The sequence below is a fragment of the Halichondria panicea genome, chromosome 10 (genome assembly GCF_963675165.1).
Source record: "Halichondria panicea chromosome 10, odHalPani1.1, whole genome shotgun sequence".
Lineage (NCBI taxonomy): Eukaryota > Metazoa > Porifera > Demospongiae > Suberitida > Halichondriidae > Halichondria > Halichondria panicea.
In genome coordinates this window covers 5,332,338-5,360,000 of record NC_087386.1, presented here as the reverse complement: position 1 = coordinate 5,360,000, position 27,663 = coordinate 5,332,338, and the positions used below count along the sequence as shown (strand labels likewise).

The 27,663-nt window shown below is 40.3% G+C and overlaps 1 protein-coding gene and 1 long non-coding RNA gene across 3 annotated transcripts in view; one reads left to right on the top strand and one right to left on the bottom strand.

Moving 5' to 3' along the window:
* Nucleotides 1-14,773, bottom strand: part of LOC135342578 (uncharacterized) — a 38,702-nt gene extending 23,929 nt beyond the window's left edge. For both annotated transcript variants that reach the window (XM_064539328.1, XM_064539327.1), the window contains exons 1-16: nt 14,646-14,773; nt 12,625-12,695; nt 11,845-12,362; nt 11,552-11,722; nt 10,286-10,319; nt 9,423-9,940; nt 9,136-9,300; nt 8,012-8,045; nt 6,706-7,223; nt 6,399-6,587; nt 4,962-4,995; nt 3,665-4,182; nt 3,355-3,543; nt 1,413-1,461; nt 344-460; nt 187-281 (exon numbers count right to left, since the gene is read on the bottom strand). In XM_064539328.1, the coding sequence (XP_064395398.1) occupies nt 187-281; nt 344-460; nt 1,413-1,461; nt 3,355-3,543; nt 3,665-4,182; nt 4,962-4,995; nt 6,399-6,587; nt 6,706-7,223; nt 8,012-8,045; nt 9,136-9,300; nt 9,423-9,940; nt 10,286-10,319; nt 11,552-11,722; nt 11,845-12,362; nt 12,625-12,695; nt 14,646-14,650 (3,225 nt within the window). In that variant the 5' untranslated portion in view covers nt 14,651-14,773. The remainder of the gene's footprint in view (nt 1-186; nt 282-343; nt 461-1,412; nt 1,462-3,354; nt 3,544-3,664; nt 4,183-4,961; nt 4,996-6,398; nt 6,588-6,705; nt 7,224-8,011; nt 8,046-9,135; nt 9,301-9,422; nt 9,941-10,285; nt 10,320-11,551; nt 11,723-11,844; nt 12,363-12,624; nt 12,696-14,645) is intronic.
* Nucleotides 14,774-23,007: 8,234 nt separating this feature from the next.
* On the top strand, nt 23,008-23,991 carry LOC135342816 (uncharacterized). The gene is made up of 2 exons (XR_010396933.1): nt 23,008-23,606; nt 23,658-23,991. It is a non-coding gene; the product is annotated as an uncharacterized LOC135342816 (long non-coding RNA).
* Nucleotides 23,992-27,663: the final 3,672 nt, after the last annotated feature.

Genomic DNA, 27,663 nt, shown 5'->3' with positions numbered 1-27,663 from the left:
TGTATTCGTGTAATATAGCCATTAATTAAGCTACGCCCCTGTACGGTGTGTAGTGTAGTTGCTTACTCCCCTTCATGCATGTACTCCTGGTTGCATATTTTATTATTATGAATGTGCTCTGCAATCATGTGTTTACCTGTTACATTGTATGAACCAAAGTATACACTGTAACTGCAAAAGTCTCACCCTGTCATTAAGTGAGATGAATACTTCCCTAGTGCAGTTATCAGTATTCACTGCTTCCCAGACACCACCCAGTGTACAGGAACGAGTCGCAGTACCTAAATACATGCACATGCATCAACATGCACACAGTCATGATTACTTGGAATGATAATGATACCTAAAGTTAATCCATTTCCATGTTGTGGGCATTGCTGGGAATAGGAACAGCCAGCCACAGTGGCAGGGAAGACAAGCCCCCATACAGAATCATCATGTTCAGCTTCACAAACCACGCCTATAGAGAAAACCATAATTATAAGCAAATTGAAGCAAAAACGTTTTCTATTCAGTTGCTACGACCATGAACGAGTATTAGTTGGGCGGAGTTAAGCCAACACGAATGTTTATAGCACAGTAGTGTTGAGTAGAGTATTCTCTGTATAGTCATGTAACATGCAGCCTTGGAAAACATTGTCATTGTCATTTTCTATAATGCTTGCAAAACGGGGGGGGGGGTGACGTTATCAGTAGCTTTTACTGTCAGTGCATGCATGTGTAAGTCTGAGTGTCTCAAAGTCTACCATATAGGGAGTGTAGGGGGCTGTAGGTATATGAGGGAGGGGTATTGCACTATACTAGGACACTGATATACATACATCATTCACTCTTAGGACATTTAGGCTACCAACTTGTTGAAAATGCACTTTATGTAGAATTTTTATGTTATGAAAATTATGTAATCATGTGTGTTCCTTTTTGTAAGGTAACCTTTAGATCATGTGCTAAAGTCTGCTTTACGTGGTGGACAAGTATGCCTGGGACTCAAGTTCTGCATGGAAAATGCTAACGTTTAGCTGGTTGCTCTACAGCATATAGATAGAAGCACTTTTTAACAAGGAATCCAATGGTATATATGAAACTTTGAATTTCAGTGAATAAAAATGTGTGCATGCAAATAACTGAAAAAGAAAACTCCCACGTACTGGTAATTTCACATGCAAAACTATTGGTGGGTGTGGTTTCCTGGCATTTAAACGCGAATATTAGCAAAATTTCTGCTGAGGGCTCTGGAGCCAAATAGCGAAAATTTGCACCTGCAAAAATTTTCTTCTATACAGTATATGCATGCAGCAGTTAGTTGTCGTACATAAATAGATATACGTGTTTATGCATATACATGCAGACACAGAGATCCGATGCTATATTAGTATAATTATATAGACGGATCACACGTATGTGTGACTTACCGTTTACAACACACTGCCTTACAACACACTGCCCATAGGCAATGGGAACCTGTGAAAAAATATAAACAGTATATGCATGCATGTAGTTTGACATTTTGTAGAGACATTTTGTTCCTACTGGGTGCATAAATGTAGTGTGTGTGTTTGAATAATAAATACTGCTGCTATTGTGTAGGTAAAAGGATAATCTAAACTGCATATCCTTCCATGGAAAATAAAGATGAGTAGGTGATTAACAGTCTATAGTGGAACATGTAAAAAAAACTATTAACATTTACAGTAGCTATATAGTTTGACTGACAAGTCAAAAGACATCACAAATGGCACTATGTTCAAAGTACATAATTACATTTGTTGCCCAGTGAGTGGGCAGATCAAAGCAATCCAGTACAGTAGAACCTCGATTATCCGGCCCTCGATTATCCGGAACCTCGATTATCCGGCTTGGCAGTTTTCTTTTTAATCAGATTACATAATTCAGAAAATGGGCGTGTCCCTCAAATGCGCATGCGCGTTGCAGCTGTTACCATGGAGACATGCCTGCTTTTCTTTTGCGCATGCGCAGACAACCATGTGGCACTGCTGTTCATCAATAAAGTGGGTGGATCAAGGCGTGGTTTATCTATTCGATTATCCGGCATATTCACTTATCCGGCCTGCTTCTGGAACCAAGGTGTCCGGATAATCGAGGTTCTACTGTACTCAGTATATATATATGGCATGTTGCATCACTACCATAGCAACCATATATTGCACTGCATTATATGGCATAATGCACTGGGCACTTGTAAGTTATTTATCTACATCTATACAAGCCTTGAATGAGAGCTGCAAGTACTTATTGCTCATACAAACTGCCGACTAAAATAGCTGCCTATAGCTACACTAATTAGTTGAGCGTGCCTAAAGCTATACTAGACAGCCACATGCAACTCTTTCATGTCTTTCTTCAAAACCTAAAACTCCCTTGTCTCCAATGATACCTATAGAGGTAGCTATACAGAGCACTATAGAAGGGCAGGGAATATAAACACTCCCACAAAACAACAAATTCACAGACAGTCTGGTCCACAGAGGTGTGGTACATCTAGAGTGGCAGACACTACTGAGGTTGTTTTACTGGGCACCCTTTCCCTGCAACATCAGAGATGCACATGTATATATGATACTTTACTTATAGACACTCTGACTGTATGCATATAGTTTGGTCTCAGGTCCAGGCTGCACTTAAGAAAAGAACGTCAGGTCAAGTTCCTATGTGAAACTCGTGCAGAAGTCCAGAATTTCTTCACTGGTATATATAATTTTTATTGACAACACCAAACGTGCACGCCCACAACCAGTCATGAATAAATTATGAATCGCAGAATTAGGACACAAAATCAATTCATGCTTGATCGTGGGCGAGCGCGTCCTGCAGTGCAGTTAATTACCACTCTAAGAAATTCCTGGTATTTTTGCACGAGTTTCACATTGGAACTTGACCTGACGTTCTTTTCGTAAGGCCACTCCAAATGAGACTGTAGTTTCCCGTCCAACTCGCGCTTCCTGCTTTAGCTACCGCATTAATAGTCATTATGGCCATTATTTCTCTAATTATCCAATGAAATATTGAAATTACTTCTGATTTTTGTTTACTGTTTGTGGTTATGTGTGCATGGTTACATTTTTGTGGGTGATTAATTAAATTCATTGATGACGCAACACATTTATAATGAGATTCATAGTAATGAATAATGATAATACTGCTCACACCCGCATATAATTTACTAGAGTCTCTGACGGGAAACTACAGTCTCATTTGGAGTGGTCTAAAGTGCCGCCTGGCCTTATATCAGAAAATTTCCTGAGCTCAAGAGTGTCGCATATTTAGAGGGTCGCCTTAAATCGAGATCTTACAGTATATGTCATAATTGATATGCATGGGATTACAACTTCTTACCGGAGGAGGAGCTACTGTAACAGTAGGAGTAACAGTAGGAGTAATAATTTGACCAATTGCAGCAAAGGTTTCACCAAGATCTTGAGCGATTGCACCACAATTTCTTGGAAGAGAGACACACTGACCATCGGCTATGCTTTGTTGAGCAGTACCAGGACACTGCACTACATACAATTGTTGTACTCTTCCCTGCAAAAAAAGTGACGATTCATGATCTATTTTTGTATACATGTAATGACTACAATAGAACTCAACTCCTCCTTGTATCGTGCATGGTTTTAATGTACAAAGCAAGATACGAGACATTTACCTGGAAAGAATCTTCGGTAGAGACACTCCTCAATACGAACAAAATAGCGTTGTTAAAATCAGCAGTACTGGATCCAGAGAATGGAAGGCTGCCTAGGCTCCCACAGTTAGAATAAATAGTTGCCATAGTGCCATCAGTACAAATCTGCAGCTGTTGTGCGTTACCGTCTGCAAACTGTGGAGCAGGAAAAGTAACGCTGGACGTACCGAGAGTTAGGGTCACACCAGCACTATCAATTACGAGTGAAAACACGGGTTCTGCAGAGGACGCGCTAACAATGGACATTAGTGGTGCCGAATTCGATGAGTTGGTGGTTAGCATGGTGAATGCCAGGCAAAATGGACTATTGAAATTTACTAAATCTTCTTCAAGTGCAGAAAAAAAGACACGGGGACCAATATCACCAACGCCGTCGACATACTGCCTTGTCAGGTCATTTCTCGGGGGGTTTGGACACAACGCTCCAACAGATGTCTCTCGACCATCTCCGGCATCAATAACACTCAAGCGATAGTAATCTGTGGGTGAATAAAAGTATGCAATTGACTGAATTTTTGAAGATATGCAGTTGTTGCACATAGCGAGGCTATAATTGGGTTCAATCGAGATCAACCGTGGTAGTGGTGGTGGTGGTTGGTCGATCAAGGGTTCAAAACTTGCTCCAGCTTCTCTCTACTCCAGCGGTTTCGCTCTAAACTCAGTACAGGTACTCTACAAGACTCTCTGAATGATTATCATTCCACGGTGAAGCTCTGCACGGCCGTTATAAACTTACTTTAACTATGGTTCTTATACAGCAACGATCCGCCACAAAACGATCATTATACAAATAGATGTGTGTCTCCAACTAGCTGCTTCTCTATAGCCCTGCGCTTCCATCTAAACTAAGTTAGTTGTCATACATAAATAGATATACGTGTTTATGCAGGGGCGGATCCAGGGGTACGGAATAGGGGGCTCATTCCCCCCCCCTTCCTCCTAAGAACCTTCATCTATATAGTGATCTATCAGCTACTTAGCTAGCTAGCTATTAACTCACTCACTGCATGCACTGGATCACGATGTAGCTAGGTGACAGTATTATGACGACATGCACCCAGTTTGATACTGAGCATGACTGAGAATTCTTGATGAGTCATGCAGAAAACAGAAAAACAGTAGACCTTTTTTAGATTGTTTTCCCTCCCCCTACCAAAATTCCTGGATCCGCCCCTGTTATGCATATACATGCAGACACAGAGATCCGACGCTATATGGGTATAATTATATAGACGGATCATACGTATGTGTGACTTACCGTTTACAACACACCGCCCATAGGTAATGGGAACCTGTGAAAAAATATAAACAGTATACATGCATGTAGTTTGACATTTTGTAGAGACATTTTGTTCCTATTGAGTGCATAAATGTAGTGTGTGTGTTTGAATAATAAATACTGCTGCTATATATTGTGTAGGTAAAAGGATAATCTAAAGCATATCCTTCCATGGAAAATAAAGATGAGTATAGGTGATTAACAGGAACATGCATGTAAAAAAAATATTAACAGTATAGTTTTGACTGACAAGTCATCATAAATGGCACTATATTATGTTCAAAGTACATAATTACATTTGTTTCCCAGTGAGTGGGCAGATCATAGCAATCCAGTACTCAGTATATATATGGCATGTTGCATCACTACCATAGCAACCATATATTGCATTGCATTATATGGCATAATGGACTGGGCACTTGTAAGTTATTTATCTACATCTACAAGCCTTGAATGAGAGCTGCAAGTACTTATTGCTCATATAAACTGCCGACTAAAATAGCTGCCTATAGCTACACTAATTAGTTGAGCGTGCCTAAAGCTATACTATAGACAGCCGGCCACATGCAACTCTTTCATGTCTTTCTTCAAAACCTAAAACTCTCTTGTCCCTTGTCTCCAATGATACCTATAGAGGTAGCTATACAGAGCACTATAGAAGGGCAGGGAATATAAACACTCCAACAAAACAACAAATTCACAGAGCCTGGTCTACAGAGGTGGTACATCTATGTGAAACTCGTGCAGAAGTCCAGAATTTCTTCACTGGTATATATAATTTTTATTGACAACACCAAACGTGCACGCCCACAACCAGTCATGAATATAATTATGAATCGCAGAATTAGGACACGAAATCAATTCATGCTTGATCGTGGGCGAGCGCGTCCTGCAGTGCGGTTAATTACCACTCTTAAGAAATTCCTGGTATTTTTGCACGAGTTTTACATTGGAACTTGACCTGACGTTCTTTTCGTAAGGCCACTCCAAATGAGACTGTAGTTTCCCGTCCAACTCGGGCTTCCTGCTTTAGCTACCACATTAATAGTCATTATGGCCATTATTTGTCTAATTATCCAATGAAATATTGAAATTACTTCTTTTTATTGATTTTTGTTTACTGTTTGTGGTATATGTGTGCATGGTTACATTTTTGTGGGTGATTACTTAAATTCATTGATAACGCAACACATTTATAATGAGATTCATAGTAATGAATAATGATAATACTGCTCACACCCGCATATAATTTACTAGAGTCTCTGACGGGAAACTACAATCTCATTTGGAGTGGCCTAAAGTGCCGCCTGGCCTTATATCCTGAGCTCAAGAGTGTCGCATATTTAGAGGGTCGCCTTAAATCGATATCTTACAGTATATGTCATAATTGATATGCATGGGATTACAACTTCTTACCAGAGGAGGAGCTACTGTAACAGTAGGAGCTACAGTAGGAGTAATAATTTGACCAATTGCAGCAAAGGTTTCATCAATATTTGGAGTGGGTAGAGTACAATCTCTTGGAAGAACGACACACTGACCATCGGCTATGTTTTGTTGAGCAGTACCAGGACACTGCACTACATACAATTGTTGTACTCTTCCCTGCAAAAAAGTGACAATTCGTGATCTATTTTGTATACGTAATGACTACAATTGAACTCAACTCCTCCTTGTATCGTGCATGATTTTTAATGTACAAAGCAAGATACGAGATACCTACCTGGAAAATATATTCGGTAGTGATACTCCTCAATACGAACAAAATAGCGTATCTAAAATCATCAGCACTGGATCCAGAGAATGGAAGACTGCCTAGGCTCCCACAGTTAGAATAAAGAGTTGCCTGAGTGCCATCAGTACAAATCTGCAGCTGTTGTGAGTTACCGTCTGCAAACTGTGGAGCAGGAAAAGTAACGCTGGACGTACCGAGAGTTAGGGCCACACCAGCACTATCAATTACGAGTGAAAACACGGGTTCTGCAGAGGACGCGCTAACAATTGACATTAGTGGTGCCGAATTCGATGAGTTGGTGGTTAGCATGGTGAATGCCAGGCAAAATGGACTATTGAAATTTACTAAATCTTCTTCAAGTGCAGAAAAAAAGACACGGGGACCAATATCACCAACGCCGTCGACATACTGCCTTGTCAGGTCATTTCTCGGGGGGTTTGGACACAACGCTCCAACAGATGTCTCTCGACCATCTCCGGCGTCAGTAACACTCAAGCGATAGTAATCTGCGATTGAATAGCAATTGACTGAATTCTTAAAGATATGCAGTTGTTGTACATAATTCAGCGAAGCGAGGCTATAATTGGGTTCAATCGATCAACCGTGGTAGTGGTGGTGGTGGTTGGTCGATCAAGGGTTCAAAACTTGCTCCAGCTTCTCTCTACTCCAGCGGTTTCACTCTAAACTCAGTACAGGTACTCTACAAGACTCTCTGAACGATTATCATTCCACGGTGAAGCTCTGCACGGCCGTTATAAACTTACTTTAACTACGGTTCTTATATACAGCAACGATCCGCCACAAAACGATCATTATACAAATAGATGTATGTCTCCAGCTAGCTGCTTCTCTATAGCCCTGCGCTTCAATCGAAACTAAGTTAGTTGTCATACATAAATAGATATACGTGTTTATGCAGGGGCGGATCCAGGGGTATGGAATAGGGGGCTCATTCCCCCCCCCCCTTCCTCCTAAGAACCTTCATCTGTATAGTGATCTATCAGCTACTTAGCTAGCTAGCTATTAACTCACTCACTGCATGCACTGGATCACGATGTAGCTAGGTGACAGTATTATGACCACATGCACCCAGTTTGATACTGAGCATGACTGAGAATTCTTGATGACTCGTGCAGAAAGCAGAAAAACAGTAGACCTTTTTTAGATTGCTTTCCCCCCCCCTACCAAAATTCCTGGATCCGCTCCTGTTATGCATATACATGCAGACACAGAGATCCGACGCTATAATTATGGGTATAATTATATAGACGGATCATACGTATGTGTGACTTACCGTTTACAACACACCGCCCATAGGTAATGGGAACCTGTGAAGAAATATAAACAGTATACATGCATGTAGTTTGACATTTTGTAGAGACATTTTGTTCCTATTGGGTGCATAAATGTAGTGTGTGTTTGAATAAGAAATGCTGCTGCTATATTGTGTAGGTAAAAGGATAATATCTAAACTGCATTGACTGACAAGTCATCATAAATGGCACTATATATTATGTTCAAAGTACATAATTACATTTGTTTCCCAGTGAGTGGGCAGATCAAAGCAATCCAGTACTCGTATATATATGGCATGTTGCATCACTACCATAGCAACCATATATTACACTGCATTATATGGCATAATGGACTGGGCACTTATAAGTTATTTATCTACATCTACAAGCCTTGAATGAGAGCTGCAAGTACTTATTGCTCATACAAACTGCCGACTAACATAGCTGCCTATAGCTACACTAATTAGTTGAGCGTGCCTAAAGCTATACTATAGACAGCCGGCCACATGCAACTCTTTCATGTCTTTCTCAAAACCTAAAACTCTCTTGTCCCTTGTCTCCAATGATACCTATAGAGGTAGCTATACAGAGCACTATAGAAGGGCAGGGAATATCTTAGAGTGGCAGACACTACTGATGTTGTTTTACTGGGCACCCTTTCCCTGCAACATCAGAGATGCACATGTATGTATGATACTTTACTTATAGACACTCTGATTCAATTATATGTATGCATAGTTTGGTTTAACTTAGTCTCAGGTCCAGGCTGCACCCTTAAGAAAAGAATGTCAGGTCAAGTTCCTATGTGAAACTCATGCAGAAGTCCAGAATTTCTTCACTGATTGACAACACCAAACGCATGCCCACAATCAGTCATGAATGAATCACGATCATTGCAAAATTAGGACACGAAATCAATTCATGCTTGATTGTGGGCGAGCGCGTCCTGCAGTGCGGTTAATTACCACTCTAAGAAATTCCTGGTATTTTTGCACGAGTTTCACATTGGAACTTGACCTGACGTTCTTTTCGTAAAGTGCCGCCTGGCCTGGACCCAAGACTAAAATAAATGAGGCCCTATAATTTTATGCATGGTCTCAGATATGGGATACTACTCTTTTACCGTAGGAGGGAGAGTAGTAGTAGTAGGACCAATTGCAGCAAAGACTGCCGCAATACTTTGAGTGGCTTGAGTACAATCTCTTGGAAGAGCAGCACACTGACCATTGGCTATGTTTTGTTGAGCAACACCAGGACATTGCACTACATACAATTGTTGTACTCTTCCCTACAAAAAAAATGACAATTCGTTGATCTGTTTTTGTATGCATGTAATGACTACAATTGAACTCAACTCCTCCTTATATCGTGCATGATTTTAATGTACAAAGCAAGATACGAGACACTTACCTCGAAAATCTCGCCGGTAGTGACACTCCTCAATACGAACAAAATAGCGTTGTTAAAATCAGCAGTATTGGATCCAGGGAATGGAAGGCTGCCTAGGCTCCCACAGTTAGAATAAAGAGTTGCCATAGTGCCATCAGTACAAATCTGCAGCTGTTGTGAGTTCCCGTCTGCAAACTGTGGAGCAGGAAAAGTAACGCTGGACGTACCGAGAGTTAGGGTCACACCAGTACTATCAACTACGAGTGAAAACACGGGTTCTGCAGAGGACGCGCTAACAATTGACATTAGTGGTGCCGAATTCGATGAGTTGGTGGTTAGCATGGTGAATCCCAGGCAAAATGGACAATTGAAGTTTACTAAATATTCTTGAAGTGCAGCAAAAAAGACACGGGGACCAATATCACCAACGCCGTCGATATACTGCCTTGTCAGGTCATTTCTTGGGGGGTTTGGACACAACGCTCCAACAGATGTCTCTTGACCATCTCCGGCATCAGTAACACTCAAGCGATAGTAATCTGTGAGTGAATAAAAGTATGCAAGTGACTGAATTTTTGCAATTTATGCAGTTGTTGTACATAAATACATTTATTTAATTTTCCAAGTTTTCGCTGGATAATAGTCCCATGGCCATCTGTTAGTGTGTGTAATCAGTCTTGTTTTGTTTGTGCGTTACACGCCCTTTTACCTGACGCACTTTGATGTCTGACGGAGTTCGGCGACTTACTCTATATGCAGCAGTTAGTTGTCGTACATAAATAGATATACGTGTTATTTTTATGCATATACATGCACACACAGAGATCCGATGCTATAATTATGGGTATAATTATATAGACAGATCACACGTATGTGTGACTTACCGTTTACAACACACGGCCCATAGACAATGGGAACCTGTGAAAAAATATAAACAGTATACATGCATGTAGTTTGACATTTTGTAGAGACATTTTGTTCCTGCATAAATGCAGTGTGTGTGTTTGAATAAGAAATGCTGCTGCTATTGTGTAGGTAAAGGGATAATCTAAACTGCATATCCCTCCATGGAAATAAGGTGATTAACAGTCTATAGTGGAACATGTAAAAAAAACTATTAACAGTATAGTTTGACTGACAAGTCATCACAAATGGCACTATGTTCAAAGTACATAATTACATTAATTTTGTTGCCCATGCAGTGAGTGGGCAGATCAAAACAATCCAGTACTCAGTATATGGCATGTTGCATCACTACCATAGCAATCATATATTGCACTGCATTATATGGCATAATGCACTGGGCACTTGTAAGTTATTTATCTACATCTACAAGCCTTGAATGAGAGCTGCAAGTACTTATTGCTCATACAAACTGCCGACTAAAATAGCTGCCTATAGCCACACTAATTAGTTGAGCGTGCCTAAAGCTATACTAGACAGCCACATGCAACTCTTTTATGTCTTTCTTCAAAACCTAAAACTCCCTTGTCTCCAATGACACATATAGAGGTAGCTATACAGAGAACTATAGAAGGGCAGGGAATATAAACACTCCCACAAAACAACAAATTCACAGACTGCGGTCTACAGAGGTGATACATCTAGAGTGGCAGACACTACTGAGGTTGTTTCACTGGGCACCCTTTCCCTGAAACATCAGAGATGCACATGTATATATGATACTTTACTTATAGACACTCTGATTCAATGATATGTACATAATTTTTAGTTTGGCTTAACTTAGTCTCAGGTCCAGGTTGCACTTAAGAAAAGAATGTCAGGTCAAGTTCCTATGTGAAACTCGTGCAGAAGTCCAGAATTTCTTCACTGGTATATATAATAGACAACACCAAACGTGCACGCCCACAATCAGTCATGAATATAATTATCAATCGCAGAATTAGGACACAAAATCAATTCATGCTTGATCGTGGGCGAGCGCGTCCTGCAGTGCGAAATTCCTGGTATTTTTGCACGAGTTTCACATTGGAACTTGACATGACGTTCTTTTTGTAAAGTACCGCCTGGCCTGGACCCAAGATAATCAAAAAATTGCCTGAGCTCAAGAGTGTCGCATATTTGGAGGGTCGCCTTAAATCGAGAACTTACAGTATGTGTCACAATTGATATGGGATACAACTTCTTACCGGAGGAGGAGCTACAGTAGGAGTAATAATTTGACCAATTGCAGCAAAGGTTTCATCAATATTTTGAGTGGCTTGAGTACAATCTCTTGGAAGAACGGCACACTGACCATTGGCTATGTTTTGTTGAGTAGTATTAGGACATTGCACTACATACAATTGTTGTACTCTTCCCTGCAAAAAAAGTGACAATTCGTGATCTATTTTTGTATACATGTAATGACTACAATTGAACTCTACTCCCTCCTTATATCGTGAATGATTTTAATGTACAAAGCAAGATACGAGACATTTACCTCGAAAATATCTTCGGTAGTGACACTCCTCAATACGAACAAAATAGCGTTGTAAAAATCAGCAGCACTGGATCCAGAGAATGGAAGGCTGCCTAAGCTCCGACAGTTAGAATAAAGAGTTGCCTGAGTGCCATCAGTACAAATCTGCAGCTGTTGTGCGTTACCGTCTGCAAACTGTGGAGCAGGAAAAGTAACGCTGGACGTACCGAGAGTTAGGATCACACCAGCACTATCAACTACGAGTGAAAATACGGGTTCTACAGAGGACGCGCTAATAATCGACATTAGTGGTGCCGAATTCGATGAGTTGGTGGTTAGCATGGTGAATCCCAGGCAAAATGGACTATTGAAGTTTACTAAATCTTCTGTAAGTGCAGAAAAAAAGACACGGGGACCAATATCACCAACGCCGTCGATATACTGCCTTGTCAGGTCATTTCTCGGGGGGTTTGGACACAACGCTCCAACAGATGTCTCTCGACCATCTTCGGCATCAGTAACACTCAAGCGATAGTAATCTGTGAGTGAATAAAAAATATGTTTGAATTCTTGAAGATATGCAGTTGTTGTATATAACTCAGCGAAGCGAGGCTATAATTGGTTCAATCGAGAGATCAACCATGACCACACACTGTGTGTTTCTTCCTACTTATGCAATTAGTGGTCATGGGTGACTGCACTTCAACTTTTAACTTCTGCCAACCAACCAGAAATCCTCTGTATATATAGGGTTGTCTACATGCATAATAGATGAATCGTACATGTGCATGTGCTACTTACCGTTTACAACACACTGCCCATGGGCCCTCGAGGCTGATAGAACCAACACAGTTAATAGGTAGAGCACAGACCTGCCGTGGTGCACGCATGATTGAGTTATATGTGACTGTACGGTTCATGAATTATTAAATGGGAATGGCCTGTGGCATGTTATACACTGAGTTATTGTGAGGGATCGGAGATTTGGAGTATTGGGGATAGTTAAGAGAACGTTGACAATCAGTTTTCACGGTCAATTCGATGGTTCTCAACAAAAAATTAATACAAAACTCAAATACTGTTTCTAGAATGTTCTACTAACAAAACACATTATCTAAAATGTTCTAGAATGTTCTACTGCAACCCATCTAGAATAGTCTAGAAGCGATGTTTACGTACAGCTGTTGTGGTTTACCACAGTAGCTCCTAATATCAAGTAATGCCCTGTGAGGCCGTGTCCTCACAGTTATACTGGGTGACATGCAGTAGTACGAAAGCACATCTAAAGTTCTACTCACAGTTTCTAGTTGAGGCTTCTAGCCACGTTCTCTTTTTGGGATTTCGACTCGTGAATCAAATTAAAGATTCTTTCTTGAGTTATGACTAGTTTTATTTACTAGTATAGTGAAAACTGTTGCAGTCTCTTCAGAATCTCTTGTAGAATCAACAAACTTTTTATTCGAGTTAGTTTTATAGATGTTTATTAGCTACAAGATCCAGAAAGAGGGCTGCAACGCTGCCAGAAGCAGCAGCCATTGTGAACTCGGACCTTTTTGCAGATCCATACACCCTTTATTGGAAATGTAGCTCCACTTATCTATAACACTCTCTAAACATGCCAGGTTGTATGTATTTTGTAGCATACATTACAAAGCACTCTAATTCCCTAAGACTAGTGCAAATTTATTTTGTAACATAACATTATACAAACTGAAAGCACTTTAATAACTCTTTCTATAATGCTTAAACCTTGCTTTACAATTTTGGCTTGCTCCCACTACAACAAACTTTTTATTCGAGTTAGTTTTATAGATGTTTATTAGCTACAAGATCCAGAAAGAGGGCTGCAACGCTGCCAGAAGCAGCAGCCATTGTGAACTCGGACCTTTTTGCAGATCCATACACCCTTTATTGGAAATGTAGCTCCACTTATCTATAACACTCTCTAAACATGCCAGGTTGTATGTATTTTGTAGCATACATTACAAAGCACTCTAATTCCCTAAGACTAGTGCAAATTTATTTTGTAACATAACATTATACAAACTGAAAGCACTTTAATAACTCTTTCTATAATGCTTAAACCTTGCTTTACAATTTTGGCTTGCTCCCACTACTTGGCTACAAGCCATGTAAGACGATCATTGCCAAGCTGTATAACTTGTCTCATTCTTCCCTATAAGACTATAATATACGTACACTTCCAGCCACCTCTTTGTGAACAAAACAACATCATGTGCTCAAGGCATTTTGCACTGCGTGCTTGACCATACACTCGTTTCCAGACAGTAACATCAGATAGATTAATGCTTTAATTAACTAGGTTGGTTGGCTTAAAAGTTAAAGTGCAGTGAGTCAATCATGACCAGCATAATAGTGAAATAAAATATGCTTCAGTGTAACCAGGAGCCCATAAAGAGAAGGAAGCAGCTAACTACGGGGATCACGTCTCGTAAGTGGTTATGACCGCATTTCCATATATGCAGGGTCACTAAGTGGTTGAATCCCTACACGTGTTATACGCAACACACAGGGCTGCGGTTTGCAAGCACTTAGTCGCTTCCATACAAGGAAGTGCGGTTTCACCAGCAATTACGAGACGTGATCCCCGAGTGTACGTTGAAGTTAGCCGCTCCTTCTCTTTATGGGCTCCTGGTGTAACACAGTGTACGTGTGTGAATGAGATGGTCATGGATACTTCAACTTTTTACTTCTGCCAACCAACCTGTACACAATAATAACAGCAACATACATGTATTGTTATGTTCGATAACTCTCTCTTTAGGACTCTTGCTAATTCATATTAATTTTTATGCACTCACCTCATCTTTGCAGAATTATTCGATGACAGTTCTGCTAACACTACTGCAGGAGCACCACGGCTGGCTGTCCACTATGTCAGTGCAAACAGAAACTCAGCTCCTGCAAGCTGCCTAGAATTTATAATAAAGCTTGCCGGAACTTGTAGGCTCGATTCCAGGCCGCAGGGAAGTAAAGACCCTTTTCTGAGTTTCGAGGGCGACCTTGAGTTAAGGCTAGGAACGATTTCCAAAAGATCATGTGATCTATCGGGATTCTACCAGCGCTTTCTACAGCACGCATGCTCTACACTATGCTCTGGGTCCCTGGTTCTTCGGTATTCCACAGTCTGCTCTACTATAATAGTGAGCTCTCCTATTTCTCCAGTTCTCTGGCTCTCCTAGGCTACACTTTTCGGTTGCTCATGTGATTGTCTGGAACACATTTAATAATAAGCAAATCCAATACAGCATATCAACTACACTTATCAATTAGAAATTTCAACCATCAAACTTATAAAGAACCTATTGTACAACCCTTTCTGTGGATTCAATGGTTTTTTTGGAGTGTCTGCTCCACTACATGTATAATAATTATAACGCTCTCCTAGTTTCTCCAATTCTCTAGTATTCCAGTACCTTTCCAGTATGAGGTTAAGCTGCTATCATAGTTCTCCAGTTCTCTGGTTCTCTGGTACTCTAGTTATACTTGTGCCCTGCATACTCCGAGTTCTCCAGTTCTCCAGTGCCTCTCCACTGTGAGGTAAGCTATCTACATATACCGCAGTCGTAAGGGTGTAGGGTAGAATGTAGCCCCGAGACCAGGTCGATTAAAATACGTATTTTAATCGGCCTGGATTCGAGGCTAGGTAGAATGTGGTTATGTCTATCTAACCATACCCCTTACACCTGTATACCCACACCTCAGGCTCTTAGTAAGCGTACACACCTTACACCACAAACAGGTACACATCATGCATGCACTTATTATCCCTTATCTTACACCCACCCTCTCCTCCCCCCACAGGGCCCACACACGCACAGAGCATTATATGCTCATTGTCTACTCAGCGTGTACAAGTATCTGATGGTCAAAGCTATGACCTATGACCTCTCGTTCAACATACAACCCGCCCTTGTTACGTGACCAGATCTCACGAACACCATTCAGCAATCAAAAACCACTTTGTCACAATAATTAACTGTCTAGCTACTTGATCATCACAAACACACAAAATATATGCTTACACCCCTATGCCACTTCGGTGAATTACGAACCTTATTTCCTTATTTCCGTATAATTATATCACTTTACCATGTTATCACTGAATATGATGGCAGAGGTTCATGCAGACATTTGAAGTTTCAACAACTGATAATAAAGCGGCATGAACAAGACAAAAGGCAGTGGAACATGCAGAGGCTCCCATACGCAATAGAGCTGTAAGGAGTATAGGCCCCTATAGCAGCTAGGCACAAAATAACTACTGCATGTACAGGAAAAAAACTACCTTACAAACAGAGTCCATAATTATAACAAGAACTATACAGTATACATGCAGAAGTAAAGTTAACGACTATATCTAGTAATCTAATTTACACGAGTTACCATGCACTAATACAGCAAGGGGAAATGTTCATGATCCATGGAAGAAGCTATATTTGGGCACCGACCCAGTTTAAAAATAGTATAAAGACGAGGAGAGAGAAGTTCAGTAGATGTCTTGAGCCTGAGCAGGTAACATCAGTGTCCTCACAGTTTGTTGGCAGTTCTGTTTGCTGTGTGTGTGTGAGATATTATAATTACATGCATTCTAAAAACGTGTATACAAGGGTGCTCACTGTTATTATGCATTTATGGCAAACACCTATACTCCATGCATACAAGCAGGCTAAAGCCAGAAGGTGACTTTTTTCCATTAACCACACAGCAGTGCATGGTACATTGTAAATTGCAAGACAATTTGGGAAAAATCCTCCATGTCAAATGCAGAGAGTATATAATAATGTAGCTTAGCTAATTATAAAGATTGAGGAGACTGCTGACAGGCATGCAGCTGCCTATAGCTATACATTAACTTAAATGTGGCAGAAAGCTATACTGGACAAACACAACTCTTTCATGTCTTCCTTCAAAACCTAAAACTCTCTTGTCCCTTGTCTCCAATGATACCTGTAATTATAGAGGTAGCTGTCTACATGCAGAGCTCTATATAGAAGGGCAAGGAATATAACATTTCCACAAAACCGCAACAGACAGCCTACACGAAGTTGGTACATCTCGAGTGGCAGATATACCAGGATGTTTTACTGTTACCATTTTAACCTGCAACATGCAGTATAATTGATAATTATAACTTGATTCAGTACAATGGTTGTTATAATTAGTGGCAGATCTAGTGCAGGGCACAAGGGGCACGTGCCCCCCTTTTCTGACCAGCTCGAATAAAACTAGCTCACAAAGTAGGTGTGGCTTAGAGCAGAAATCAATTATTGCAGCAAATCGCATGCAGACAATCTCTAGTTGTAGACTTTTGAAGCAAGATGATTCGATCCATTTCTGCTACTACTGTCATCAATCAATAAAGCTACACTGATTGAGCTTTAAAAAAACCGTTGACTTTTTTTTAGTAAAAATTTTCTTCAAATTGCCCGCCCCTTTTCAAAATTCCTGGATCCTCCCCTGATTATTAATTATAACACAACTGTACTTCTAAACACTTTTCTATACCTACAATTATGGACTATATAATTGAGGTCTTTCTCCTATAATTGTATGCATGCATGTTATCAGATATGGGATACAAATTCTTTACCGTTTGCGTAGCAGCTACAGTATAGTAGTAGGTTGACCCATTGCAGTAAAGGTTTCCTCAAGACTTCGAGTGGCTTGAGTACAATCTCTTGGAAGAGTGGCACACACACTGACCATCGGCTACATATGATTGAGAAACAGTACCAGGAGACTGCACTGCATACAATTGTTGTACTCTTCCCTGCAAAAAAAATGACAATTCGCTGATCTATACATGTATAATGTCTACAATTGAAATCAACTCCCTCCTTATATCGTGCGTGGTTTTATGCACAAAGCAAGATACGAGACACTTACCTCGAAAACCTCGCCGGTAGTGACACTCCCCAATATGAACAAAATAATCAACAGTACTGGAACCAGTTGCAAATGGAAGGCTGCCAAGGCTGCCACAGTTAGAATAAAGAGTTGCCATGGTGCCATCAGTACAAATCTGCAGCTGTTGTGGGTTACCGTCTGCAAACTGTGGAGGAGCAATAAAGGTAACATTGGACCCATCAAAAGTTAGAGTCACACCAGCATTATCAACTACGAGTGCAAACACGAGTAGTAGAGAGGATAGATTAGTAATCGACACTAGTGGTGCCGAATTCGATGCGTTGGTAGTTAGCATGGTGAATACCAGGCAAAATGGATGGTTGAAGTTTACTTTATTAGCAATTTAAGTAAAAAAGACACTGGTATAGTACTGCCGTCGATATACTGCTTTGTCATGTCATTTCTGACTAGACACAACCCTCCATTAGTTGTCTCTAGACCATCTCCAGCAATACCCAAGCCATAGTAATCTGTGAGTGATAATTTGTGCACGAAAATGACGGAACTTTTGAAGTATAGATATGTATGCAGTCATTATAGTACATTATTTTATGCTTACATTCTTTTGTTGGTTTTTAACCTCTGACATCAAAGAAAAAACAGTGCCAATAATTATAATTATGATCCAAATAATTAAACTGCAATAGACATGTATGTGCATGGTAATAATTAGGCCATGCAAGATCAATTTTATGTTTCGCGCCTGGAATTTTGGCAGCTTTCCAATATCACGTGACCTCAAATTAGAGGCACTAAATAACGAGCCCAGCCCTGCAAAAAACATGCACTCGAGCACAGAATTTCCTTCTGTGGGCAGAAATTCTGAGGGCACCATTTCTGTGAGTCACTTTCTGCACTGTCAGCATTTTTGGGTTCAGTTTTGTACGGCCTATCTAAAGTTACACTGGCTAATGTATTACACACTATAGTGCGCTGCCCTAATTTATAAGTGGCACAAAATAATTATATATAGTTGGTGACCACAGTGTGGTTACAATAGTATGAAAACCACACTCTGGTTACAATAATAAATATGTGAATATCCATTACCGTACATACTTATAATGATATTCAGAGAAATGTTGCTGTGTTGTGGTTTTGTCAGCTTGTAACGTGTTACCACTTAAACTGTAGGGAGTTAGATGCTCCTTCTCTCTATGTGATAATAGCTAAGAACTACAAATTGACTTTGTAATGCTTTTATGCACTCACCTCATCTCTTTAAATCTAGAGTTCTGCCACACCCAAAAAAGCTGCAGGAGCGATGGTTGTGGACAACTGTTTTATCCGTAATAATGATTGATACACAGCAATGCCCAACTGGACAACAACTACAATAAATAAGAAAAACTACTAACCACACACAAGCCAATTTCTAAGAATATGATATCATTACCACTAAATACTGCAAACATAAATAGTAGATCTAGCTAATTATGTCCATTCATGGAACTTTTCTACAGTGGTTTGCCCAGTTCGTGGAACTTGTTGCGAAGCCCATTCCATTAGGGCAATTAATTCCTAGTTAGGAAGGTCATAGGTCACCACTAGGTGAGACCATGTGAAAGTAACACAACTTGAAGAGGTCACCACTAACATGGAAGTGAGACCATGTACGTGGAAGTAACACAACTTGGAAGTGAAGCCATCAGAAATTCTAAATCAAGTTAATAGCAATATTGCTATAGAGGTGTGATCATTACTTTGTTTGCTGTTTACTATCTAAAGTCTCCTTAGAAGCAACTTACAATTGGCTTTACAGGAGGTTATAGCAGGAAGGAAAGCAAGTTGGAAGCAAAAAGTAAAAATTCGAATGAAGCTAATAGAGATTCTGTAGGCATGATAGATTTGTGAGGTATACAGATCTATTATTTTTTGCATTTATTCTGTTTGTAGAAGTAATATTAAGTGCATGCGCAGAACACAATGACATGTGCAGTTTGCCTCTGACGGCAGTTCTCACTTCAATGACTAGATCTACTTGGTCCGGCCGGCTAACTTGTATATAAATGCATAGACTACAGAATCTCTATTGACTTCATCAATCAGTTTCACTTTCAAGTTGCGTTCTTTTCAGGTGCATGGCTTTACTTTCGAGTTAGTGGTGACCTCTGACGTACAATTTTTACAATGACTCCGCAACCACAAATCAGATTATCTGTTGCATGGCCCTTAGTAGCCTCGATTCCAGGCCGCAAAGAGAAAGGCGGCCTGGTATACCTTGTATGCGCATGCGTGTACATTACCCCCAAAAGGGGGTAATCCGTGTATTTGTGGATACTGTCAGTAAAATAAACCGTATACTATTTGTATTCTGAAGTTACAGTCTGTTACATAGAAGTATTGTGCAAAGATGACTGAGTTCTTATGCCCTTTATTATATCAAGCCAAGTCTCTACTTAACGACACCCTACACTGTAAGGCTACAGATGTTATAGGAAAGGCATGATGTGTTCCTGTGGATCCCCTGATGAGGCTGTGGTAATATGGACCAGGAAAGTCTTCTGCTACTAAATCTTGCCTTTATATTCGACAAGAAGTCATTGCTGAAGATAAAGAAGCTAATGATTACTCCTGAAAGCTTTTAATAAGCTTTAACTCGACACTCAGGAAGTTATTCACTCAAGATCTACTGATGTATTTAAAGAGTCCACCACTCTTTCTAGCTGGCAGCTCTAGCTGTCTGGGAGGCTTTCTTGAACTGTCTCTTTGATAAACAGAGCTAGAAGAAGCAACACTGCTGCAGCATAATTATTCTACTTTGATTAGTGTCTCTGAAAGCTGCCATTGTGGTCACATTGTCATACGTATTCTTCCCTTTTGTAACTTTGTCCGTTTTTACAATTTGTATGATGAAATTGTTGCCAATTATTTCGCGCATGCGCATACAAGGTATGCCAGGCCGCCTTTCTCTTTGCAGCCTGGATTGAGGCTAGGCCCTTAGTAGATACCGTATAGCAGAAAATTTTCGCAGGGTGCAAAATGTTCGCTATTTGGCTTCAAAGCCCTCAGCAGAAATTTTCGTGGGTTCTAATATTTGCAGTTCAATGCCAGGAAACCACACCCACCAATAGCTTTGCATGTGAAATTACCAGTGCGCTGGAGTTTACCCCGGTTTTAATTTTTGTGTTACTTCTCTACCCTCAAAAAATGCGAACATTTCCCTTTACATGTATATGGTATAGTGATCTCAGATTCTCAGGCCCTTGACCACTGCACAATCTACTACAGGACAATAAATAGCCTCGATCCTAGGCCGCACTTCCTTGAACGGTGGGCCTGGTATCGACTGCTAACCATTAGCCAGATGTACCGGCTAACGCAGGATAACAACGTGTATGTTCAGTAAAACAATGACGTCACAACGAACGGAAGTGAATTGAAGGAAGTGGACAGAAAGTTCGATTGAAGGTTTCTAGCTAGGCCATCCGATAGCATTCTGATAGCTACCCTTAGCCTGCTATGCTAACAAAAGACTCACCCTCAGCCTGCAACCGTGCATATAAATGACAATCGTCTAAACGTCTGAACAGAGTGAAAGCTGACACTATATAGCCTATATATGGACAGGCCACGCCTGAAAGTTTACTGCAGAAAAAATAGCTGTACGAACAAACATACAGCTCTGTCTCCTCTAGCTAGGAAAAAATAGCCAATAATTTATGCGTAAGCAGTCAGTAGCATGCCTTCTCTTCAGGGGAGGCCAGTAGGCTAGCCAATAAACTGCTTGTGGCACTCATTGCCATGCACTATTACGTACAGACATAGTATAATTATAGGGTAGTCTATATAATTACGAATCGTACATGTGCATGTGCTACTTACCGTTTACAACACACTGCTCATGGGCCCTCGAGGCTGATAGAACCAGCAGAGTTAATAGGTAGAGCACATGCATGCAGACCTGTCGTGGTGCACGCATGATTCAGTATCGAACTGCAAACGTTCATGAATCATATTAAATGGAAATGGCCCATGGCATAGGGTATATACACTGAGTTACTGGGTGACAGTATATACAAAAGCACATCTAAATCACGCTTTCTCAGCAGCATGCACCTATAGTGTATATGCTGTCCATATTATGTCTACTACACTGTGCATGGGCATGTCAACATGTGCAAATATTGGTCTAGCTGCTAAAATCCACTCATCATTATGCTTTTTTACTCATATCATCCTAGGCTATAGCTATATATATAAAACTCTGTCAGTGCAAACAGTAAGTTGGACTAGCTTTGAAAATTTGCAGGGAACCTTAACCGTCCACAAAAGTGAAAGAGCTGGGCAACATGGACGAACCTCTTGTCATGCATGCTCCTCGAAGGGGTCAAGGTTCGGATACAGCCACTCGTCTGATGACTTCAAGTCCACCGATTTGTACAAGAGCTTAACGTTTTCTGCCCACTCGGCAAGTATTGCCTTGATGTTGTCACCGTTATGGTCTGTTCTGATCCTACAGTGTAGTTAAGGATATTCATAGGTGGGTGTGGCCGGTACAAACACAATAGGATTTTATTTGCATGCAAGAAACAGAAATAGAAATTCTGCAAACTATTACATACAATGCATCTGATATAGAGTAACAACCTCTAATTATGATGCATATATAGGGGCAGGTGCAACTTACCACAATGAAATCCTGTCTTTACGATAGTCCAAGTTCTCCAGATAACCGAGAAAGTTGGGTAGCATGTGAGCTGAATTTCTAGCCAGAATAGCAAGGAAGACACTCGGCAGATCTTCAGCTGATTGTAACGAGGAGTCTCCATTGTCTAACGTATCGAGAGACTATTCATAGATGATTGTGGAGTAACTGGTGATTATTTCACTGTTTCTCGAGCCTTAATTAATCTGTGTGACAGCCTTCTGTGTGACAACCTCGCATCTTGGATGGAAAACTGTGCTTCATTATCTTGACAAGAGGAGGATGTCTTTAAATATCCTAATGAACTTCTTCTTACTGTTTATTAGATCATTAATGAATTCTTTTACATTCTTTTGGCCATTCTTTTGTTCAGATCAAACTAGCATGCGCATGTAGGACCAGAAAGCCAGAAATCGGAAAAGGCGGAAGTGAAAGGTAAATGAGTGGGCGTAGCAGGGCAATGCATTCCAAGGTTAACCCTTGATTTTGCACAGATGTAATGAGATATCCTCTTGCCTGATCACTCTACTAGTCTATGTAAGTAAGTAGAAAGCTGGCCAGCCTAGTTTTAAGTAGACTCTCCATTGTCTGCAGTACAGACTAGCCTCGATCCCAGGCCGAGTTTTCGCTTTTATAACGGTTAGGCGAACAACTGGGCCTGGTACTAGTTGTCTGCGCATGCGTCAATCGTTCGTCAGATTCTGACGAATGGATATTCTCGTTCACTTTCGTGACATTTATATTCGTGTACTATCGTGTACTAGAAGTCAGTTCCCGTTTTATCATTATTGGACTTGATTGGAATGGCTCTTAGCTGAAGCTTCTCTCTTCTCTGAAGCTTATTCTGAAGACTGAACAACAAGGGAAGAGGTATAAAGCTTTGTCAAGCTTGTTAAGGTCAGATATTTTTGTGTGGGCCCTATGGCCGGCTATGCTATCAAGTCTTGTTCATGTTTGGCAAGAATGTAGGTAGACTATAGTTTCATCATTAATATGGTGGATCAAGTGAAGAGTGTGAGCTAGAGAACTTGGTGCTGCCATCATCAGCTCGTCGACAATGACACTATAACCGAGAAATTTAATATGTATAGATCTACACGTATTTAAAATGTCTACTTCTCTGTACAGGAGCAATGGCTAATATCCAGCTATCCCAACAGTGCTCCTCTTGGCTATACTAACGGACGAGACTGGACAGTTTGAGGTAAGGGTTTAACCGTCTTTGGTTTCTTTTAATATTGTCCTATACTCACAGACACAGGACTGGAGTATGACCTGCTCATTCGAGCGTTGCTGGGTAGCTCAGAGACATCAAGAGAATCTACGTTTTCTCAAGCAATGAGTTACGAGTTGGGGCCTAGAATCAGAGAAGTCCAGCAGCCTGCTAAATCTTTTTGAAACGTAATTTGAAGGCATTCAATCATCCTGAAGTTGCCCTGGGTCACTGTAATTGTGCTGCAGCACAACTGGCAACTCCCCAGGCCTTTGTGAAGCAGCTCCCTATGTGCATCTTTTGTGTACTCACTCTGTGCATTTTCTGTGTACAAATTTCCATTATTGATTTATTAAATATTTTTGCCGACCACAAATATACAATGAAAATTTGACGCATGCGCAAACAACTAGTACCAGGCCCAGTTGTTCGCCTAACCGTTATAAAAGCGAAAACTCGGCCTGGGATCGAGGCTACAGTACAGACTTGATATAATAGCTAGCTACTTGCACATGTCTGCAGTAGACTCTAGCTAGCTACATGCACAATGACTGAATTAATTATGTCTGTACACTGAGCTAGATTTAGTATGAATTTAACATTATCATTTTTAATTCAGCCAGTCACCTAACTCCTACTTATACTCCCCAATTTATTGTCCAGAGGTTATTTGGCTCTATACTGAAACACGCCGAGCCACTTTTCTGACTTTCATGATTATAGAACGGGAACTGGAATAATTATGTTCAATCCTGGTCTATATACAAGCAATTAAGTATATCAGCCAATAAGTTATGTTGATATACTCAAGTTACTTTAATCAACTGGAACTTGCTGAGCAACTTTTCTGACTTTCCGAGAACAGTGGTTCGTTAACGAGAACCCTGAAAAATAATATATTCAGTGCTGGTCTATAGACATGCATACAGATATCAGCTAGTATATGTTGATATATACTCTTCTGAGGTTATTTGAATCGACTGGAACTTGCTGAGCAACTTTTCTGACTTTCCGAGAGCAGTGGTTTGTTAACGGGAACCCTGAAAAATAATATATTCAGTGCTGGTCTAGACATGCATGCAGATATCAGCCAGTACGTTGATATATATACTCAAGTTTACAATTTTGGGGTTACTTTAAGCGACTGGAACTTGCTAAGCAACTTTTCTGACTTTCCGAGAGCAGTGGTTCGTTAACGGGAATCCAGAAAAATAACATATTCAGTGCTGGTCTATAGACATGCATGCAGATATCAGCCAGTATGTTGATATATATACTCAAGTTTACAATTCTGAGGTTACTTTAATCGACTGGAACTTGCTAAGCAACTTTTCTGACTTTCCGAGAGCAGTGATTCGTTAATGGGAATCCAGAAAAATAACATATTCAGTGCTGGTCTAGACATGCATGCAGATATCAGCCAGTATGTTGATATAATTATACTCAAGTTTACAATTCTGAGGTTACTTTAATCGACTGGAACTTGCTAAGCAACTTTTCTGACTTTCCGAGAGCAGTGGTTCGTTAACGGGAATCCAGAAAAATAACACATTCAGTGCTGGTCTATAGACATGCATGCAGATATCAGCCAGTATGGTGATATATACTCAAGTTTACAATTCTGAGGTTACTTTAATCGACTGGAACTTGCTAAGCAACTTTTCTGACTTTCCGAGAGCAGTGGTTCGTTAACGGGAATCCAGAAAAATAACATATTCAGTGCTTGTCTAGACATGCATGCAGATATATCAGCCAGTATGTTGATATATACTCAAGTTTACAATTCTGAGGTTACTTTAATCGACTGGAACTTGCTAAGCAACTTTTCTGACTTTCCGAGAGCTGTGCTTCGTAAGCGGAAACCCAGAAAATATATTTAGTGCTGGTCTTAGACAAGCAGGTAGCAGCCAATACGTTGATACACTCTTCTGAGGTTACTTTTAATCGACTGGGAACTTGCTGAGCAACTTTTCTGACTTTCCGAGAGCAGTGATTCGTAAACGGAAACCTAGAAAATATATTCAGTGCTGGTCTTATAGACAAGCAGGTATCAGCCAATAATTATGTTGATAATACCTAAGTTTACAATTCTGAGGCTATACTTTAATTGACTGCATGGAACTTCCTGGAGCAACTTTTCAGACTTTCCATGTGTAGTGATTCAACTGTAATTCATAAAAAGCATTTCTCGGACAAGCAATGCAGGCAGTCAGTCCATCCATGCCTTCAGTTATTGTTACTTTACTCAACTAGAACGACTCTTGACGTTCCATGGGCAGTAATTCAAATGTTAATTACAATTTCACTAGATGCAAGATATTATTCACGGCTCAGTGCAAAGATAGCCTTTTGAGTAAGTTTGTGACAGAAGATTCAATCATGAGAAACTGTATTGAGTTCTGACTATAGAGATTGAATCAAAGTGTACGGACTATACATAGACTCTATACTATATATATAATTATAATTTCATTTTGCTGGGCTGATAGACTGGTGTGTACCTGGTTTGTTGCATGACCATGCATGCATCTATATATAGTGTGTTGTCAGCAGCTAATTACTATAGATTTTGCTTGAATAGATGTATAGTACTGTGTATTGTCTTGATAATTTGATATAATATATATAGTGTGTGTCATGGGTGTAGACTAAATTCTATACCAGGATCCAGCAACACAGTATATACACAAACAATCCTCATTATAGTCAAGTCCTGGCAGTGTATATATACGTAGTCTACACCAGTCCTATATACAATAGGTACAGGGTTTTGCAGAGTTCTTGCAACATGAACTTTTAACCAGTCTGCGCATGCGTAGAGATCTGCCACCATGTGATCAGTAAAAATGGATTCTAAAGTAAAGTCCAGGACTTGTATCACTATGTAGCTAGCTGAGGCAAGTAGTAAAATCAAAAGTGGGCAGCCCAGAAGTCTATCTTGGGATGGTGTTGTCACTGTCATTGGTCCTACAAGGCTGAAACACTGCCATTCGATTGAAGTCTTTATAAGGATACGGCCAACTTAAAATGTGTACAAAAGAAGGCCGCAAGATATATTACATGTCCGACTACAAAACTAGGGTATTAAAGCTTCCTCTTCTACCAAGTTCCTATTGGTTTGAACTCATGCATGGATGTATTGTTTTGACCACGATGTCAATCCCACTACAGTGAACTCTGCTACATTCTACAACATCCACGAGTTAGAGCTGGCACCACTGGTTGCAAGCTCGAAGTTTAATACACCAGGCTATGGCGACCTCTGCAAATTTTAACTCCTGCTGATGTATTAAACTCATGCTGCACTCACAAGATCACTATAATAAATTAATTTGGGGTTCAGACAAATTTGGGGTTCAGACACTTCCACGCTGGAGTACTCTGGCTCACCAATTACATAGTAATATCACATCACCCTCCACTGTTATAATTATGTGAAAAGAGAGTTTTGAGGCTGCCTTACTCATTTCCACACACACATGCACTGACCCTTAGCTAATAGTCTGCGGTGAGATCAAAGGCAGATCTCTGCGCATGTGCATACCGATTAAAAGTTCATGTTGCAAGAACTCTGCAAAATCCTGTATATGGACCAGCATGCAGTGACAATGAAGTATATAGGCAGTGATGATGCTGCGATTGAAAGACAGTTATGAGAGAGAGTGGGGAAAACTCTCACTGGATAAATACAGGCGTATATATAGTTACAACATAAACTATATTGCAAGTAGATAATAATCGCTATAGTTAAGCTTGTAGATTGTACACCATCGTCTCTAGATATATATATGTCCTATATATAGCTGTAATGCAGGTGATTCTGGTGCATCCAAGCACTTCCTGACATACAACGTATACATACCAGACAGGCTTTAATATGGGGCTGTTAAATGTTAATTGTGTCATTGAAACTTAATTATCCAACTGATAGCCTCCCTCACACATATATAGGGCAATATTCTAGATTTATATATTTTAACAGATACACCAGAGAGGCCGGTATAGTGGATCAACCAATCCTTATTATATAACTATACTCCAACCGCCA